General features: G+C 36.5%; 1 protein-coding gene across 1 annotated transcript in view; it reads right to left on the bottom strand.

Annotated features, from left to right (window-relative positions):
- Positions 1-5,399: 5,399 nt before the first annotated feature.
- SLC17A6 (solute carrier family 17 member 6) overlaps positions 5,400-21,886 on the bottom strand; it is a 66,986-nt gene continuing 50,499 nt past the window's right edge. Inside the window, exons 4-12 of the mRNA XM_060687637.2 lie at positions 21,111-21,225; positions 20,370-20,457; positions 19,153-19,239; positions 17,262-17,404; positions 16,301-16,450; positions 10,948-11,080; positions 9,655-9,765; positions 8,320-8,447; positions 5,400-7,827 (exon numbers count right to left, since the gene is read on the bottom strand). Coding sequence (XP_060543620.2) covers positions 7,492-7,827; positions 8,320-8,447; positions 9,655-9,765; positions 10,948-11,080; positions 16,301-16,450; positions 17,262-17,404; positions 19,153-19,239; positions 20,370-20,457; positions 21,111-21,225 — 1,291 coding nt within the window. The 3' untranslated portion in view covers positions 5,400-7,491. The remainder of the gene's footprint in view (positions 7,828-8,319; positions 8,448-9,654; positions 9,766-10,947; positions 11,081-16,300; positions 16,451-17,261; positions 17,405-19,152; positions 19,240-20,369; positions 20,458-21,110; positions 21,226-21,886) is intronic.

The following is a 21,886-nucleotide window of genomic DNA, read 5'->3' as shown; positions in this document are numbered from 1 at the left end:
ATGCAAGTAATCCTTGATTTACAACCATTCTTTTAGTGACCATTTGAAGTTACAATGCCATTGAAAAAAGTGACCTATGATCGTTTTTCACACTTATGATTGTTGCGGCAACCCTATGGTCACATGATCAAAATTCAGGTGCTGGTCAACTGGCATGTATTTATAACAGTTGCAGTGTATTTGTCACCTTCCCAGCTTGCTTCCAACAAGCAAAATCATTGGGGGTTTGCATGATTTGCTTCACAATTGAAGTGATTTGCTTAACAACTGTGGCAATAAAAGGTTGTAAAATGGGATGCAACTCCTCTAACAATTGTCTTGCATAGGAATGAACATTTTGGGCTCCACTGACATCATAAAACAAGGACTACCTGTATAGAATAAGAATTAGTATAAGGGGTTTATTGCATCAGTCCCATTGTAGTACATACAGGAAAAGCTTATTATGCCTTTTAATAACATTTACTAGCTTGAAAACATCAGATTCCTGATTTTTGTGTTTCAGCGTATTCCCTTTTTTATTCTGTTCTGCCCTTGGTTTTTTTTTAAACAGCTGACATCTACAACAGTTTTGCCTACTTTCTCTTCAACACTGTTTGAAGAAAAAGCTGATTCATGCAAAGTTCAATAACCAGCATAATGAAATGAAATGGAAGATGCAAAATCCAACTAGGAGAAGAACACTATTTTTAACATTTATACGGATGAATCCATTGCTTAAATTTACAGGCTTTTAACCCATTTCTTTGGATTCATCTTTTTTTAAAAAAACAGAAAAAATATTAGTGAAAGAGAAAAGAGTTGCGTTGTTACAAGTATTGATTGAAAAGAAACAGCTCTTTATACATTTTAATTTTTAACTCTGTGGGGTATAATCAATCTCTGAAAATAATTACTGAATTTGACACCTAAAGTTATTGATTTAATAAAAAGGTTAGATTTACAGCTTATTAGTGTGGTTTGAAGTTATAAACAGGAAGAGTCTCCAATTTTTTAAAGACATCAGCTTTATTTTAAGACCCTCTTTATTTTCTCTTGGAAAGAGAGGCGAAGTAAAAAAATAACCTGTACTCCAATAGCCACAGTACTTTTGTGAACAATGTGAATTTTAATTCAGTTGTGGCTATCTATAGTTAAATTTAATAAATATATAAATTACGGTTTGGACCATGTAATCTTGCAGGCTTATTATTTGAAAATGACTAGCCCACCATTGAACCACAACTTTTGAAATTTAAATATGATTCAAATTCCCCTGATTATAAAAGGAAAAAAGTTAACTGAAGCTAGCACTCCTCCAAAAAAAAGGGGAGGAAGAGGAAAAACAGTGCAAGAAAAAGAAGGAAAGAAATGAAAAAAAAATCAAAAGAAGCCAAATAAAATTAAAAGGAAACAAAACAACAAGGTATCCAAGATATGATTAATACTTTGCTATTGTGTTTCCCCCAAAATAAGATTCTGTCTGATATATTTTTGAACCCTGAAATAAGCACCTGGCCTTATTTTCGTGGAGGTCTTATTTTTGGGGGGCATGTGGAGCAAGATGGGGCTCCTCTTGCTGTCTTACTTGATTTCCAGCTCTGTGTTTAAATATTTTCGGGCAGGGCTTATTTTCAGGGGGAAGCTTATTTTAGCGCATGCGCTCAAAAGCCCAATTGGGCTTATTATCAAGGGATCTCTTATTTTTAGTGAAACAGGGTACTTTTCTGTATCCTGTTTAATATTTAATTTAATATTGAAATCTTAAATATGTGTGATGAATGTATCAAGAAGGTTGATTCTGAGGAGGGGTTATGCATTGTGGAGGAGTAAGAAAGCAACTCATCCCAGATATTAAGTGTGAGAGAAAGAGGGTGAAGACAGATCCTCCCCTAATAGTTCACAGAGTATATTGTTGAAGCAGATAGTAGAGTCTTCAGTCTGTCAACATTTTGTCTGTAGGTGTAAAATAATAACGAACTTAGTTTGGAAGAACTGGCATGTATCATTCTTGATTTTGGACCTGACAATAGGCATTTATATGAGTATATATTTATACAAATCATTACAATTCAAATTGTAATACTGAGTTAAACCAGAGTTTACAGAATCATCTTGCTTAATCCTGCCTTTCCATACAGAGTTAATTCAAGCTAATTCTGAGATTTGATAGATTAAACGGAATCAACAGTTTCCAATCTTTGGTATGATTTCATTGTAGATATAAATTTAGTATAGCAGGTGAACTTGTATGAAAAGGGGGGGGAGAAGTGAACAGAAGGCTGCAAATGTTTCTCCACTCTTACCTGTTGATATCAGAGTGGTTTATTTTAATAACAGGGGTGATTCAGTGGTTAAATTTCGGGGCTTGTTGGCTGAAAAGCTGGCAGCCCAGGTTTAAGACCTGAGCACCACATGACAGGGTGAGTTCCCATCCTCGCACCAGCTGTGCCAACCTATCAGTTCAAAAGCATGTAAATGTGAGTAGGTAAATAGGTACTACTTCGGTGGGAAAGTAGCAGCACTTCATGATGCCCCCTATAGTCAACAATGACAAGCAGAGTAAAATCCACAGGGACTCCTTTACTTTAAATAATATTTCCACTGAAAATAGCTTTAATATTTTCAATATTTTATTAATTATTTTTTAATAAAATGAATAAACTAAGTTTTTACATTCCTCACATTTTTGAACTTGCAGCATAACAGTCTGCATGAGGTTTTAGTACAATGAAAACAGCCTTAGTTGATGACCCCATGAACATTGGTGTCCTGCTTTCAGAAGCTTAAAACAGTTGATTCCTGCAGGTTTACTTAAATAACCACAGAGAATATATATGCATAAATAGACAGTTCTAATGAGGTGACAATGGAACAAGCAGAAATGAAGATACTGTGATTAAACTGAAAATTCCTTCCATACTAATAATGCAAGATTACCTAGGAAATGTTTATACCAGCTTTTTTAATATAATTATCTGAGCAATAGTTGTGACTGAGAGAGAAAATGAAACTCCAATTATCTATCCATAAATGACATAAAAATTCTAATTCTAATCAGATTATGTTTTTAGTCTGAAATGTTTTGGAGTGCTTAGCTTAGTAGTTTTGGAGCTACTTAGCTTCTAATGAAACATACAATGGTGCAATTTTGTTACGGAGTTTTCACATTTTGTTATATCTTGATATAAAATGTAATGAAGCTGCTATTAAGGTGTTAATTTGGTACTTGGATTGGAATATGTGCTTAATTTTTACAATCCTTGAGAGCTAACACACACACCCCACTTTCCCTAAAAAGAAAAGAAAAAAGAACAAAACATTTTTTATCTCTCTTTGACAGGGCCTGAAATGATGATTTGATCTTTCAAATATAGAAGTTTTCCTCTATGGCATTTCTTCTGCTTCCAGTATTTGTTTTCACTCCTTAGATCCCAGAAGAGAATTTCATTTTGATGTATAGATACTCTTCTGTCAGTGGCATTCAGTTGAATAGAGGTGGGGGGGTTTTTTAGTTTACCCATTGACATTTATTGTATTTTCACAACTCTTGAGCCAGAAGGGTGGATATTTATTTATTTATTTTTGAAATGGCAAAATCCATACTAAAGGTACATTTGTATGCTGAAAGATATGATTTCTGGAGATGAACAATGCCATATAAAAAAAAATATTGCCAGATCATTCATTGTATGAGATACTTTTCAGATAGCACTAATGTTTCAAAACTATAAACAAATAGGCAGCATTTTGAATTCTGGCACACAGAGACCCACACACCAGTAGTGGGATTCAAATCCCATCACTACTGGTTCACTCCTGTTGCACGCACAACACTTCTGCGCATTCACAGAAGCTTCTGCGCATGCGCAGAGTTGTCCGGGAGGGTAGGCAGAACCTCCCACCGCCGCTAGCAGTTCGCCTGATCCGGGGTGAACCTGTCGCAACTGGTCACAACTGGTCTCAACCACCACTGACACACACATACACACAGAGTATATAAAATACTTTAAACTTAGCCAATTAAGACCTACCTTTTGATCATATTTGAAAAACTAAGACTAATACAGGCTTATATATCAAAAAAGAAAATGGTGTGATATAGGGGTGAGAAACTCAAGTCGTCACGGTGTTGTTATGAGGCATATCGTGACTTTTTTCCCCTTCGCTAAACCAGGAGTATCCAGCACATGATGCATCCAGCCCACAAGCCACAAGTTTGACAGCCCTGGTGTGGTATGTTCCATCCTTCCCCATCTGTTGCCAACATACCAGTTTTGAGGCCCAACATCTCATGACCCCAGAGGGCTGGATCTATCCTGTGATAGGCATTTTTAGTTTTCCCAGCCATCACAAAATAAAATGGGAGGCTTTTATTTCTCTCCCTGGGTTGTTTTTGTTTTTTTTTGTTTTTTTGGCTTTTAAATAATTTTTAACTCTAGAGATGACAATCTATGTCATCTCTATGATATCATGATATCACAGTCAACTTTAGCACTTCCTTGAGTAGACTTGATCAGCTGGGCCAAGCCACCCACCAGATAGCCTTTGGCTTCCTTCCCCTCTCCTGGGTCATCATACCAACTTTCCAGTATGTAATTCACACAGCATGAAGCAAGGGCAAGGGGATTCATTTACCAGGAAAAGTTAGTTTATTTCTAGATAACTTTGGACTTGCCTGGGGCATAATCTCACTCACTCTGGGTTATGTCAATGCATTTAGAGCAATGTTTCTCAAAGTTGGTAATTTTCAGATGTGTGAACCTCAGCTCCCAAAATTCCCCAGCCACACATCTTAAAGTTGCCAAGTTTGAAAAACACTGATTTAGAGATTTTCCACATAAGTGGATAATGGGAAGAATTAGTTTGGATTAAGGTGGGATAATTAGCAAACAAACAAGGCCAATATATCTAATTCTGCTGTCAGCCAGTTTGGAATTGTCAAGGAAAACTGGCAGCATTTGGCCTGATAGGTTACAATGTGATGAACTGACTTAAGAACCAATGATGGAAGAAATGTTGGGAGGTTTCATTTAGCAGAGTTCAATGCCTTAATATTCCACTGGAAGTCAACATACAATGAATAGTTTGTTAATGTGAAGAACAGTAGTGGGTTTCAAAATCTGTCGTTACTGGTTTGCTCGTGGGCACTTGCACGCTCATGCTCACATGCAACACTTCTGCGCATGCGCAGGAGCGTCTGGTGCGGGTGGGCGGAGCCTCCCGCCACTGCTGCCAGTTTGCCCGATCCGGGGCGAACCAGTAGCAACCCACCACTGGTACAGAACCAGTTGAGAGACACGATTGTCTATTTTCCTTGAAAGAAATGGTCCTGGGTAGTTTATGTGTGGCAATTCAGTTTTGCAAAATAGTTAAGAACCAAATCATAGAAATCATGCTGAAAGAAAACACACAGATACTTTTTTCTTTATATATAAAAGGATAAATAGAGCATTTATTAACACTTTTTTAGCAGCAACAAAAGTGACACAGTCCACATCTTTTCACAGCAAAAGCTATGGCCACATTTTACATCACTTTGAGGCACAAAGCAAAATATATAATTGACTTTTTTTTCTCCCTCCAGATAAAAGTAGGGGTAAGTTTAGTACAAGAAGAGAAAGAGGGGAGGGGTGGGAAGAAGGACAAAGGAGGAGGAGGAGATCCTTGAGTTGTATATTGCAGTAGCAGGGCCTTAAAATACTAGCACAATACAAGGAGCAGATCAAAAAACCTGAAAAGGCTTTTTAACATACAACACTAATCATTTCATTGGAGCTGGGAAATGGATACCTTTTTAGAGCATTAAGTGGTCTAGTAGCAGAATGAAATTTTATTGTTGATTAGTCTTGTCTGTTTTGCTTTTGTAAAATGTATTAACCCAAACTGTCTCAAGGATCTACTACAAGCTCAGTAGTGACAGTAACAAAGATTAAAAGATCATGCACTTAACAGTACATGGCACTTATTGCTTGGTACACTAACATTACAATTCTTATTGAAGAACTTTCTAAGAATTACAAGGCCTTGATCGGGAGCTCCACATCCATGGAGATCATTTTCTTGGGCTTCCCTAGTCACTTTAAAGGGAATGGCAGGTCCACACGCACATAACAGATGCACATATTCTGACTTGCTCCTCAACTGTAGCAAATGCAAGCCTGCACATGCAAAAGCTTGGTGGGCGTCCTAGAGATCTTCCATGGTCTCAGGTTTCTGGACAAGACACAAAACTGCAACCCATACCCCACTGAAGCCAGTGCCCAACCTCCCATGGATTTTAAGAAATTAGAATTGCACTGTAAAAGTTACCCTCTTCTTCAATCCAGCCCCTGTGGTTTGCCACTTTGGGCTCACTATGGAAATGGCTGCTCCTACTCTGTGGTCCATTATAGTTCTATTGTTTTGCAAGACAAATACATTTTATTTTAAAATTCAGAAATCTTTAAAATAGCACTATTTTCTATAATTATACAGCATCTTCAATAAACTATGACTTTATTTATAGAATTGTGGCACAACCTCTGAAAATATGAAAAACTATCCAGAATTAAACAAATAATTATTTTCTTTTCCCTTTCTTGCATTTACTTTAAAAGGCTTTCAAAGAAATACTTGTGTGTTCTAGGGCTATGTGTCTGCAGTATATTTTTCTTTGGATTTGTCTGGGTGAACATAAGACTTATGGCCAGTAATTTATACAAATAATAACTATAAGAAATACTTTTTCATCTTGCTTATTTATTCTACATGGAAGGTCAGACTAAATATATATATATATATATATATATTTACTGGTTGATAGCTATCAGGAAGAACCTGACACAAACATCTGATGTATTGGCCTGCAAATAACAAAAAAGAAAAGTTTGTGCCTAAATGTTCAATAAAAGCAACCAATTAACAAAAATAAAATAACCTGACGGTATATAATCACAATAAACAAATATTATATTTTAGACTTCTCTGTAAAGTCCCAATTTAACTCTCTTTAAAGGGCTTGAACTGGGGCTAAAATAGAAGTCTTACTCGATAAGAAATCCTTAATTTTGACCAACCATACATTTCTTACATTGTACCAAGTAAACCTCCACACAATCAATGTTTTGTTCTCTTTCAATACAATATGTAAGTGCATTTTTAAATGATCAAGAAGTTTTGGCTTTCTAAACTGAACATTTGATGTCCCAACTTGGATGGTAGTTGTGCTTTTCCTTAATTTTGAGTTTTCCACTCATTTTATACTGCGAAGACCTATTTTCCTGTGTTGTTTTGACCAGATAACCCTTAAAACTCTATAGAATGGAGACACCCAAATGGAAGTGATGAAATGTCACAGACTCATACAGATTGCACTTGAATGGTAGTATTTCTTGGGTTTTATAGTAAGACCTTCTTGTCTGATATGTGTTTACATGTTTATGTCACATTTGTGTCCATGGGTGCACGCGTGCGTAAACAATCACAATGAATAAATCACAAACACTACAAAATATACCCAGCATAGGCCTGTTATGAATAATCTTCTCCTTCCTTGTAACTATATGAGTCTTGTGCTCCTTCTTGTACAAATTCTTCTCTCTTCTCCCAGCCATCTGGCCAGCCACCATTAATCTGGGTTGTAGCACCATAAGATTTAGTGGTACCATAATTTACATAATTCTGAGTAATGTCCCCTGTTTCTTCATCAAGTTCATCTTCGTGAATGAAGCCACATTTTTCTTCACTGGTCTGTTCAGGATCTGCCCATGGTTGCTTTTCTCCTGAAGCAAATATTCCGTAGAATATGACGCCACCATAATGGACCAAAGCAGCAATAAGAAAGACATATTGCCATTCTTCGCGTGTCTAGGACAATAAAGATGGGGCCATCAGAATAGCATAGAAAGTTCAGGTCACGCTATCAAAATAGTTGTGAAGGATTCTTTTGGTTTATAATGATTTTTATAGGAAGTATGGAACTGTATCTAACTATTGTACAAAGGAAGAAGAAAATGCACTTTAAGGAGTAAGGGGTAACAGCAAAAGCTAGCTTGAAAAACTTGGAAAAATCTTAAGAGAAAATAAGGATAAAATTGTAGCTATATTTTAAAATAGAATACCCAATGAATGTTATCCTTATTTCTCATCTTATTCACCAGGATGGACTTTAATTATCATCATAAGGTGAAAAACCTAGTAAGAATACGCTTTTATTGTGGAATATAACATGTGAACTTACACCATTTAAACTTGTGACATGTGATAATCAATTTGATCAGGTTGCACATGAATACTATTTTTTTCAAGGCTAATAATAACTAAAACTAATTTTGGAAACTGTAATGTAGTAAAACTTACTTTGTTTTTTGTCATTGCTCCAACAATTATAGGGCATACCATCCCAGACAATGTTCCAACTCCATTTGAAATCCCCATCAAGATACTGGCATACCTCGGAGCAATATCTAAATGATTGACATTGAATCCTGTAATATAAAATCATTCTTGTTAACAGAGTGATAGAAAAATAATACATCGCTAAATATTTGTTTTTTTTATTATGGTTAGAACAGTATTCATAGTAAACTTTGAGATAATATTATGTTCATTTAGATACATATTCTTATATTATATTCTTTCCAACTCAGTAAAATGTTGAAATAAATTAAATGTCATGAACTCAGGATCTGTCTGTCTATCAGTAAGATAACTCTGCAAAAATGGAAAGAACAGGACCAAAGCTGGCATAGTGGGAGCAGCTGTTAAAAGAAAGAAAGGGATGGATCTGGCCGGCACTGCAGAAAGCATCTCAGATACATGTGAATGAGAGATGTAATCAGATAGCGGCTAGAAATGCCATTTCTCCATAAGATCCATTATAAAGCCATTCCTTCATAAATTCCAGGGTGGAGTATATACAGCTCACTCTATGCTTCCTGATACAAAATATATCCAGATGCAACATGAGGGTAAAACAGAAATACACGCAATACAATGTGTTATTCATCAAGAAATGAAATAAAGAAATACAGATTCCTTCCATGGTTAGCATCCATAGTGTTCCATGAGTTTTCCCTAATTCGCTCTTTCTTTTTTTTCCCAAACCTAACAGAATTCTGGAAAGTAATATGTAAAGAGATTCAGGATGTATCAGCACAATTACTCTCTGCAGTTGAACTAATGGCTTCATATGATGGAAGAAGTTGGCCAAAGATTCATATAATGGAAGAAGTTGCCAAAGAAAAATTTGTCTGACAGGTAGTCCAGAGACTGCAGAGAAACTGTGGATTGAGAATTTGGTGACTGCCCTATTCTAAGCCCACCTTACTCCTTCCTGTCAGCCACATGCACCAGTATGAAGTGTGTGCAGCGCAGCACATGCTTTCCTGCAGACATAGGAAGTAAGAGACACAGTGATACTCACATCCAGTCACAACATGTTATCTCATCCAGTTACAAGAAGTTTCCTTCATGCAGAGGAAAATAATGGTCTACTTGGGCCTCCTATGACCATTGCTAGTAAAAGGGTTAGAAGAATTCCAGAAGCTAAGCTCTGCATATATTTCTCACCTTATCTTGTTTATTATAATATAAATTTGATTTATATGCCGCCCTTCTCCGGAGACTCAGGGCGGCTTACAATGCGCTAAGCAATATTACACTGATATTACACTGATAAAGAAATTAACTTACCAGATATAGCAAATCCACTGAACCCAACAGCAAGAACAAGGAAGGAAATGGCCACACCTCTAGTATGAGAATATCCAACTACCAAGAGAAGGGTTGCTTCCATTCCAAAGCCTTAGGGGGGGAAAAACCTTGATAGTATTTATTGTTTTTTCAGAGCATTTAGTACAGCTAGGTAGCAGAACCTAGCCAGTCATAGCTTATTTCAAAAAGCTAAGCAGAGTAAATTTGGTTAGCACATAAAGGAGAGACTTCAGTAAATAATAGAGTTGTAGAATAGATTGGAAAGTCAAAAGGTGTTGGACGAAGACAATGATAAACTGCTTCCATATTGTTGCCAGGAAAAGTATATATACAATATATACAACCATTAGAATGAACTTAAAACAGAGAAAATAAAATGTGTAGCAGCCAAAGAATCATAAAAACTCTACGTCTTCATTAAAACTGGCAGGGCAAGCTATCGTATATAAACAGGCAGTAAACCCCACACTTATTCACACTGATGATGTTATCTAGCTGGGTAATGGAACGTATGCAAGCAATCAGCCAAGCTCAGAGAACCCCAAAGATTCCCACAGTTCAGCCCTGAGCTACATATATTCTCTTCTGTCAGTTGGTGAACACCCAACTATCAGATACCTTACTGAATACTACACTGAGCTGGGTTGGATTAAATTGTCTTTATGATGTCTTCTAATTCTATGATTCTGTGTCCATGAATTCACCACAAGTGGAGCTTAACTGGAAAGGAACTTTATTTACCTTACTCTAACCCTAACTCTAACTCTTTCTCCAAGATATTAATGAACAGCAGTGGTGACCAATTACCATGGTTCAAGCATTAATCAAGAATTTTTGAAACTGCTTTTCTTGTTGAGTCGATAGAGTATGTCCAACTCTTTCTAACCCCATGGACCACAGCATGCCAGTTCCCCCGCCCCCCCATCCTCCACTATCTCCCAGAGTTTACACAAACTCATGTTCAGCGTTTGGTTATTTTGGTTATGCTGGTACTTCTATTTTACAACAGTTAGAAGCAAATCAATTTTGTGATCTATCAGTTTATAGCACAGGTGTCAAACTCGATGCATCACATTGCCATCATGTGACGTATCGCGATGGTTTTTCCCTTCGCAGAGCTGGGGTGGCCGTGGCCTGTGTGTGATGCATCTGGCCCACGGGCCGCCAGTTTGACACCCCTGGCTTATATGAACCTGTGGTGAATTTGATATTTTATACAGTGCAGTACTTGTAGGACATTCCAATAAGGCTTTTAATAACAAGTAAATTTACCTCCACAGTTCATTATCTTCCTGACGGTTGTGGTTGAAAGAATTTGCCTGCTTCTTAGAAAATCTGCAATTTGTCCCCCAATAGGCACAATAATGGTCATCACTAAATGTGGCAGTGCAGACAGCATTCCCACCTAAAATCAGAAATTTTAATAAATGAGTTCTAATAGAATAAATTGATTGCTGGGGGGGGCGGAATGAGCAGATGAATAAGCTCACAACAGTTCATTTCGTGACCGTTCGAAGTTACAATGGCCCTGAGAAATGTGACTTATGACTGTTTTGCACACATATGACTGTTGCAGCATCCCCATGGTCATGTGATCAAAATTCAAACGCTTGGCAACTGACTCATATTTATGACAGTTGCAATGCCCTGGGGTCATGCAATCAACTTTTGCAATCTTCTGACAAACAAAATCAATGGGGAAGCCAGATTCCTTTAACCACCGTGTTACCGTGTCTCTCCAAAAGGAAGGCCGGTGTTATTTTCTTTTGACCCCCGGAAAAACAGCTAGGCCTTTATTTTTATTATTGACATTTTTGAGTGCATGCAATCAAATTAAGTCCCACCCACAAAATTAGCCCTAATTAAGACCCCACCACCCCTGGGTGCAGGGGGTGGGGTGAGGCGCACAGGTTAAAAAATAAGCTAGGGTGAGGATAGGGGGTGGAGCTTCCTGCAGGCATCTGCAGCCAATAACAGAGCTTCAGAACTCTGTTATTGGCTGCAGATGCCTTCCGGCAGGCATCTGAAAGCAAAACAGAGGCCAGGGCGATGCGTGCGAGTGGTGGCAAGCGGCCGCAGAAGAAGTCAAGGCAGGTGTCGGGGTGTGCGAGGCCTGGTAAGTAGGGCAGCTTCACTACCCCCCATCCCCACCCTAGCTTATTTTTTACCTGTGCTCAAAAACGTGATAGGGCTTCTTTTCAAGGTGTGTCATCTTTTTGGAGAAACACGGTACCTACTTAACAACTGCAGTGATTCACTTAACAGCTGTGTCAAGAAAGGTTGTAAAATGGGGCAAAAATTCACTTAACAATTGTCTCGCTTAGCAACAGAAATTTTGGACTCAGTTGTGGTCGTAAGTTGAGGACTACCTTTACTGCTAATATTCAAATGCCTTGGACTATATAAATCATTCCCAACCTGTATGGACCGTGGCACCAGTTTGAGGAAGGCTGGCTTTATAAACTCAAGGAAACTTTTAAAGGTACATTATCTTGATCGTTTCTAATAAAATAAATGTCACCAGCGTGGATATAAATTAGACTTTCTGCTTCTAGTGAGTCTATCTATGACAGTACAAAATAATATTTATAGCAACTTTCCCAGCTACAACACATAATAGTGTCCTAGACCAAATATAATTTAGAACCCTTTCAGAATATCTGAACTCGGCATTTCAATGTTGATAGGATTGCAAATTGTTATTTAGGCCTTGTCTCCCTGAAGATCAATTTAGCAAAATATTTAATGTCTACTTCTATCGTTGCTATTCCCAGTATGTCCAAAAGATGAATTTGGTGCTGATGGAACTAAAAAAGGATTCATGGTAGTAGGCAAGGAACCGAAGAAAAATATTTATGCAGAGGAATTGGAGCTGCCTCTGTTCTGCCTCTTAGCAGACTTTAAGGCTGCAGTTGCAGCATTCTAAGTAGCATTAGGCACCTGGATCTAGAGAGTTGACAGTTGAGAAATAATGAGGGAAATTAAATATTCTGCAGAGGTTGAAAATAGAGGTAGGAGGAACTTCCAATTGGAATCTTGCAATTGACAAAGGATCCCAGGTGATTATTTAAGGATAGGGTTAAAAGAGCTAAAGTTCAGGGGGATAGCAATAGTACTTATATACTGATCCATAGTGCTTTACCGACCCCTCTAAATAGTTTACAGAGTCAGCATATTGCCCCCCCCAACAATCTGGGTCCTCATTTTACCGGCCTCAGAAAGATGGAAACCTGAGTCAACCTTGAGCTGGTTAGAATCAAACTGCTGGCAGTCAGCAGAATTAGCCTGCAATACTGCATTCTGCCGGTAAGCACTGCACCACCATGGCTCGGGGAATCAATTAGTGGTATCAGCAGAATCCAGTTACTTGATCAAAATAATTAAAACAGCATAATGTCATTCTTTATTGCAAGCTCTATCCCTTTCACAAGGTATAGAATAACAGAATAACAGAGTTGGAAGGGATCTTGGATCTCCTCTAGTCCAAGCCCTACTCAAGCAGGAAACCCTTTGTGGATTATTATACTAAACTATATGCTAAAGAAGAGGTGCAGAATGGACTTATAGAAAAATATTTAAAGGATAAGAGAGTTACAAAAATTACTGATCAACAAAAGGAAAGAATGAATTATCTTATAACAGAGGAGGAGATAATAGCAGCAATTAAACAGCTAAAAACAGCTAAAGCTCCTGGCACGGATGGTTTGACTGCAGTGTATTACAAAACTTTACAAGCTGAAATGGTGGGACAACTTAGAGATTTATTTTGCAATATTCAACAAGGGGGTAAAATACCCCCATCCTGGACAACTGCTTATATATCTTTGATACCAAAGGAACAAGTTGGTCCTAAAAAACCAGAGAACTACAGACCAATATCTCTTTTGAACACAGACTATAAAATTTATGCGAAGGTATTAGCCAACAGGTTGATGCCAGTAATCCAAAAGGTGATTCATGAGGACCAAGCGGGATTTATTGAGGGCAGATACATGAAGGACAATGTAAGGCAAGTAATAGACTTATTGGAATATCTTGATAAGAATAAACAGATTTCTGCAGTGCTGGTCTTTTTGGATGCGGAGAAGGCCTTTGATAGAGTGGATTGGAATTTTCTACTAAAGACTTTAAAAAAGATGGGCTTTGGGGACCAATTTACACAGGCGATCTCAGCAATTTATCAAGAGCAAAAAGCACAGATTATTATTAATGGAAGTTTGACGACAGAGTTTAAAATTGAAAAAGGAACAAGACAGGGATGTCCGTTGTCCCCACTTTTATTTATTTTAACATTGGAAGTCTTGTTAAATACAATACGGGACTCAAAAATTTTGAAAGGCATAATGATAAGGCAAGAGGATTATAGAATAAAGGCATTTGCAGATGATCTGGTGGTTACCCTATCACAACCAATGGAATCAACAATCCTGATGAATGACATTATACAAGATTATGGTAGAGTTTCAGGTTTTAGACTGAATTCAAAAAAGACTAAAATGATAGTCAAAAATATGACACAAGATCGTAAACATGAGCTTGAAAGGAGGGCAGGTTTTGAAATTGTACCTAAGGTAAAATATCTTGGAGTTCAGGTTGCAGAATCAAACATGAAATTGTTTCAAAATAACTATGAGGTGTTGTGGCGAGAGGTTCAGAAAGACATGGAGACTTGGAAAAAGCTGCAACTGTCTTTACTTGGAAGAATAGCAGCAGTTAAGATGAACATTTTGCCAAGATTTCTGTTTTTGTTTCAAATGATTCCGGTGCTTAAAAGTGATAAACAACTGAAAGTTTGGCAAACTGGACTTAATAAGTTCGTCTGGAACGAGAAAAAGCCGAGAGTGAAATTGAAAATTATGCAAGATGTTCCAGAAAGAGGAGGCCTTAAACTTCCAAACCTACAGTTATATTATGATGCAGCAGCTTTAACTTTAACAAGTGATTGGTTTGGGGGTAAAAAGGCTGGAATATTGAATGCAGAAAGTTTTGATCTTGAATTTGGATGGCATGCTTACCTATTTTATGATGACAAAGTTGATAAAGTATTTAAAAGTCATATACTTAGAGACTCTTTGATGAGAGTTTGGAAGAAGCACCGACTCAAATGGGATTATAAAATACCACTATGGCTGGATCTTGGTCATACCTTGTGGAATACAAATATAATGTCACTCGGGGGGTTTTTATACAAAGAGGTTCTTTTTACAGATGCGGGCAGATGGCAGTTGAAGACATTGCAGACACTGTTGGATGAAGGGATTAATTTAACTTGGTTACAATATAATCAATTACAATTGAGATGGAAAGAGGACCAAAAAACTGGTATTATGTTGCATGAGGAAGAATTGGTTAGACATATAAGAGAGAAAGGTCTAATGCATATTAAAAGGCTTTATAATGTTTTGCTAGAAAGGGATTCAGAAATGGAATTAGTTAAAGATTGCATGATTAAGTGGGCACAAAATTTTGAAGAACCAGTGATGTTGGAAACATGGGAAAAAATTTGGGTTCAGAATGTTAAATTTACACAGTCGCAGAATCTGAGGGAAAATTTTTATAAAATGTTTTATAGATGGCATTTAGATCCTAAAAAGTTGTCATGTATGTACCCTAATGTTCAGCCAAAATGTTGGAGATGTGAATGTTTGGATGCTACGTATTATCATGTTTGGTGGACCTGTAGGAAAGTTAAGGCTTTTTGGATAAAAATATGGTGGGTCATGCAGAATGTTTTGAAGAAAAAAATTCAATTTTCTCCACAATTGTTTTTATTGGGCATAGTTAAGGGTTTTACACGGGATGAAACAAAATTAATATTGTATATGATAACAGCAGCAAGATTGTTGATAGGTAAATATTGGAAGAATGAAGCTTTGCCTACTATCGAGGAATGGACTTCGAAGATGGCCAGTTTTGCAGAGATGGCGAAGATTTCAGCATATTTAAAAGATTGTTCACAAGAGACTTATGAATGGGAATGGAAAAGGTGGATAGAATATGTTCAGAACAAATACCAAATTAGAAAGTATCAAATAGCTTTTATTTGAAAACAATGTATTAGAAATATTTTAATATAAAGAGACAAAGAGGGAAAATTATATAGGGGGAGGGATGGGTTCAGGTATATATATCAGTGTTATTAGTTATGAGTACATAATAGGGAAGTCTGGGGGGGAGGGTTAGGGAGGGTTAGGGAGGACGGGAAGTTTGGAGAGGGAGGTGGGGGGGTGAAAAAAGGGGTGAAAATGTAATTGTAAAACTTTTGCAATAAAAAAAAAAAAAAGAATAACAGAATAACAGAGTTGGAAGGGATCTTGGATCTCCTCTAGTCCAAGCCCTACTCAAGCAGGAAACCCTTTACCATTTCAGACAGATGGTTGTCCAATCACTTCTTAAAAACCTGCAGTTTAGAGCATCAACAAGCAGATTATGCTTAAGGATAATACTTTGCTTCAAAGAAAGCTAGCTTCTTGCTTGTTTATTTTTACTTATAAGATTTTTTTTTTTTAAAATGGTGGGATAGGAAGCCTGGTGAGTATTCAGGAAGGTCCATATATTTTATGTTGCGGTCCAAGAACCTTTACAATATGCGAGTTCATGTTTCTTTTAAAATAACATAAATTACCTTACTTATTTCAAATCCAAACACCTCTTCAAAGTAAGCAGGTTGACTAATAAGGAGCAGATAAAAAGTCCAACTTCTACAGAAGTTTGCAACTATGATTGCATAGACAGGCATAGAAGTAAAAAATTTTCTCCATGGAGTCTTGTATTTCTGTAAATGAAGACAGCAGCTGGTTATTTCTTGGACATATTAGAGACTTCCAATAAGACTGCGTACCTATTCTGCATTCTTATTCTGCACACTTCCGCATTTCTGCTTTCTCACTAGCACGTGTGAAAAACTGAAGATTTTGAGAGGATTACAGCACCATGAACAATATAATACATTTTGTATACAATATAATACATTTATATAGCAATATAATACATTTTGAAAAATTATATTCCAATTACCTCCCACTCTTTTTAAAACTAGATTTCATAGTTTATTGGCTCTATTTTTTGTCATTATTGTTCTTCAGCACAATCACATATGTATATACACACTACAAATGATCTGTCATGTTATTGTTAATATAATTTTTATTTTCATTTATGCATTAAATATGTGAAGGGAAACACAATGAAAAACAAAAGAAAATCAGGGAAAGAAATAGAATATATATTCCATTGACTTATTTTGCTGTCCTTTGACCGTAATAAAGATTTGATTTGATTTGATATATATATATATGAAATCACATACATAGCAACAGAATCCCTAACTTGACTTTGTTATTATTTAACTTTTAACATTATTCTTGGTGTTACATGATCTTTACCCTGAAGTGAGGACTGGAGTGAGAATCCAAAAGATAAGATTTAATATAGCAATTGATTTAAAAAAAAAACTATAACAAGATTAAGTGCTATATAGCTCAGATAAAACCATCTTCATTTTTAGTACAGTCCCTGATTTAGCTGGCAGCTTATTGTTTTTCTTGAGGTCTGCACAGAAACACACACAGTAGTAAAATCCTTACTTCCATTGCTCCTAGAAGATTAGCACTCTCTCCAATACTTTCTTCTATGTATCTGCGCTCCTCATCTGTAATTGTAGGATGCGTTGCAGGGCTCTCATATGACACCAAAAACCAAAACATGTACCAGACAATGCCAAAACTTCCTGTTGGACATAATAAGATGACAAATTGAAATGGAAACACAAGAAGCAAACACTGGTTTTTTTAAAAAATCACTTGCTTGAAGTTACCTTGATTTTTATCTAAACAGACACTGTCTAAATTATATATCTAAGGTTATGAATATATTTTAATTCTATTTCAAATGTATTTAATCCCCAAGGGGCTAAGAAAGTATGCAATCCCCAGTGATTCTACTACTCTGCTAGAATCATGTATAGGGGTACAGTTGCAAAGTCTGATGTAACCCTGTAAATTCTTCCTGATCACAGCTTTTCCAAAAAAAAACCCAAACCTTCTGTTAAATTAAGCAAATGTGTCATATGTTCATTTCTTCACCATCACTTCCCAACATAAATTGAATAGTTTTAGGCCTTTTCAGAAGATTCCAAATACAATGGATACAAGCCACAGCAGCCCAGCTGAAAAATACCACCTTAAAAAGCTGAATAAAAATTCCTATTCAATTCGATGGATTCCTTGCACAAAATGAAAGAGAATGCATAAAATAAAGGACAATGGGGTGAGCACTATCTTTCAGGTCTTATCTATTTTGGCCTGACACTTGAATCTTATAGTGGAGATGGAGTAGAATGAGAACTGTAGCCAAACCATGGAAGAAAAAGAAAAGAGCAGGTAAAAATAAATCCGATCCTTGGCATATCATCAACATATGAAGGGAATTAGTTATGGAGAATTTTTTCATCTCTAGTTTCATTCTTCAACTCCACATGTTTCATATAATTGCTCCTCTTAAAACAATGTTAATTTAAAAATGGTCAAAACTTTGCAAATCCTAACATCTCTGAAAACACTTGGAAAATTACTGGACTCTCAAGAGAACTTAGGAAATATTGCATGAATGAAATTTGAGACATTTGGGAGGGAATGTTCAATTATCATATAACATTTTATGCCTTCCAAAGATGGATTATTCTTCATCTGGAGTTATCTCAAATTTGTAATAATTACTGACTAGAGAAGAAATGTCCCACCTACCATTTTTTCCCTAAATGCAATTGCTATCACAATTTTTCAGTTAAAATCCCACTTGATAAAAAACAGAAAAAGGACATTACAGAAAGGTCCTTTCTGCTCCCCTACAGTTTGTTACTGAGAATTTGCTATGCCTTTTACAATAATTAACTTCATTTCCATAAAAATTATTCTAACCGAAGATCAGGTTCGTGGATGGCAATTCAACCTGCCCTGCTTTACACTGAATTAAGCGCAACATGATTGAGTCACTGTCCTCATTTAGGCCAAATTTGACATTCTGAACAATTCCACTGTTTGGGGAATTGTATTTCTAGGCAATCCAATTTGACCATTTTGAATGTTCTTTCTGTCTAAATTCCCCCAGAGCTTTTCTCGTCTTGATTCTGCTATATTTATATATAGTATTAGAACACAGCCATATTTTGAGTCATAATCTGGCATTCCAAAACTGGCTTTGAGCTGTCAAGCCCATGCCCTCCACCCACCCTCCCCAGTTTGTTCCAGGAAAAAAATCAGAACAGCATTGAGGATGATGGACCCATAAGCAAGGGGTTGCCAAAAATCACCTTTCCTTGTTTCTCTGAATTTCAAAACATTGTTGGGTAGAGTGACATTGTTGGATGCAATCCTGAATGGATGCTTTATCCTTCCTCTAAGACTGTTGGATTATATTTATGGTTGCTAACTTTCCCACATTTCTTTTCTAAAGCAAGATGAGAAGAAAAGATCATACCATACACGTAGAACACAGAAGACCATCCTGTATATTGCACTAAAATCCCAGCCAATGGCATTGCAATGACTGCACCTGCATAGGATCCTAGACAAGAATAATAATAAAAATACACGAGTAAATTATAAACATCTGTTGAAATAGCATCAAGTCTGAAATTTAATTCCCATTGGCATCTTGGGTATCTGCAGGGGGCAGTGGCATTTCGTATCTAGTGATATCATTATGCAAAGCTATGAATTATGTGATGGGAACCTCATTGTGATTCCTATCGGATGCCTTTGAAAGACATTTTTCTAGTTTCTAAGAAAACTGTTCACTAATATCTTAAAATGACCATATGAATTATTTTGGTCATTCTTTCCACAGTTTCCTTTGGGTGTACAAGAAGTTGAAAATAGATAAAAAACCTCTACAAATAATCTCACAATCTTATCTTAATGTTACCAGATAATTAGTTCATATAACCATCCTTTAAATCCAGAAAAAAATGTACCCAATAAACAGTAGCCTTGAATACTTAACAGATTCTTTTGGATCCACATGTCTTTATTTGTCAAGCTGGAAAGCTGATGTAGCATTTTAATTATTATTGTTGTTGTTGTTATCAACCTGAATCTCATCCATTGCTAAATGAAAGTCTCTTCATTGAAGCTTATAAACTATCATGGTTGCCCAGTGTAAATTGATACATAAATATTTTTTTTTCCATTTCCCAATCTAGGGCTGGGAGTGATGGCCTCAAAATACTCAGTTGTCTCTGTGACTAAAGGAAGAATATAACCTACATCTTTCTGCATCTTAGCTACATACCACACTATCTTCAATGTATTAATATTGTGTTCTATATGCTCTGCTTAGATCCTTTAATTTAATCTCACAGTTACAATGGCTTAACTTAATGTCATTTCCAGACCTGTATGTTAGTACACAAAAACCGGGAAAACACATTATTCTTCCACAATTATTAATTCAGACTGATAAATCCAAATGACCTCACCTGAATAAGAATATCTAGCATTCAAGCATAAGTTCTCAAGTTCTTAATTTTTGTTCAAATAAACAGAATGAGTCTACTCTAAATTGTTCTCTGTGAAAACAAAACTTACTCCAATCAGTGTGTCTGAATATTGAAGATGAGCTGCAGAAAGTTTATTTCAGTGTATGTTAGAAAAAGGAGAATACAAAACAAGTGAAATAATGGAGATGTCACTTACCACAGAAAGATGTAGTTGCTAGTCTACTTCTCTCTAAAGGAGGAGCCCACTTGCTCCATATTCCATGGCAAGCTGGATAAGTTACACCCTGTGAAGAAGGTTATTTGGTTTACAGATGCTACAACTGCCATGCAAATAAAAGGGTAAAACAAAAGGGGGGAATGTATTTATTTATTATTTATTTATTTAACTTCTATGTCACCCATCTCGCCAAGGTGACTCTTAAGTGGCTTGCAATCATTCAATAAAAATACCATATAAAACATTAAAATAATAAAGACCATAAATTTAAAATTCAGTTAATATTCAATTTTACCAAGATGGAGAGAAAGGGAGCAAAGTGAGGATAGAGAGCAGGTGGGGTCTGTCTAATCTATTAATCACCCCCCAAATTACACCCCCACCCACATGGAGCAGAGTCAGATCTTCAAGGCCCAAAGGATGAGTGCAGAAATGATAAAATCTGAGAGTATTTGTAGGTAGATCATACACTACCGGTTCGTGTGAATAGGTAGTAAAAAATGCTTTTTAAAAGTAAAAAAAAGGTTCCGACGATTGTGCGGCACAGCTGATTGTCACGCCTGATTGTCGAAAGCATTTTTTAACTTTTTAAAAGCAATTTTTACTACCAGTCCGGGCAAACCTGCCTGAACCGGTAGCATTTCACTGAGGGGCATAATAAAGAGAACCTGACTGGCAAATCAAGGTGTTCATAGAAGCGTTTGCACATCAGTTCCATACCTCAACCAAACCTTGCAAGATTCTAACAAAGATGACACATCCAAAATGCACCCGAGCAGCAGATGGTATTAACATGTTGAGGGTAGATGTCAGTAGTATCGCTGCACCAAAGACCCTGAAAGAAATTAATGGAATTATTGAGAACTATGCCTGAACTGAGAACATGTTTACGTTGTGTATAGTTCTAATACAGGTAGTCCTCGACTTATGACCACAATTAAGCCTAACATTTCTGTTGCTAAGTGAGAGAGTTGTTAAGTAAATTTTGCTCCATTTTATGACTTTGCTTGCCACAGTTGTTAAGTGAATCTATGCAGTTGTTAAGTTAGTAACACAGTTGTTAAGTGAATCTAGCTTCCCCATTTGTTTGTCAGAAGGTTATAAAAGGTGATCACTTGACTCCAGGAGACTGCAACCATCATAAATATGAGTCAATTGTCAAGCAATTTAATTCTGATCACATTTTATGACTTTCCTTGGCACAACTGTGGGGATGCTGCAACAGTCTTAAGTGTGAAAAATGGTCATAAGTCACATTTTTCAGTGCTATTATAAATTTGAATGATCACTAAGCAAACTGTTGTAAGTCAAGGACTACCTGTAGTTGATTTATATTTGTGTTCTCTGAAAAACATAAATGTTGGAACTGATCCAGATTCAGTTCCACACTTATTGCTGGAAACTGGGTGGGTTTCTCAGCCCAATTTACTTCACAATTTATTTGTGGATAAAATTAGAAATATGTTCCCTTGCGCACCAGGAGAAAAGAGAATTTA

This window comes from Pantherophis guttatus, chromosome 1 (genome assembly GCF_059756535.1).
Source record: "Pantherophis guttatus breed Tessera chromosome 1, ASM5975653v1, whole genome shotgun sequence".
Classification (NCBI taxonomy): domain Eukaryota; kingdom Metazoa; phylum Chordata; class Lepidosauria; order Squamata; family Colubridae; genus Pantherophis; species Pantherophis guttatus.
This window is presented reverse-complemented; position numbering and strand designations above follow the sequence as displayed.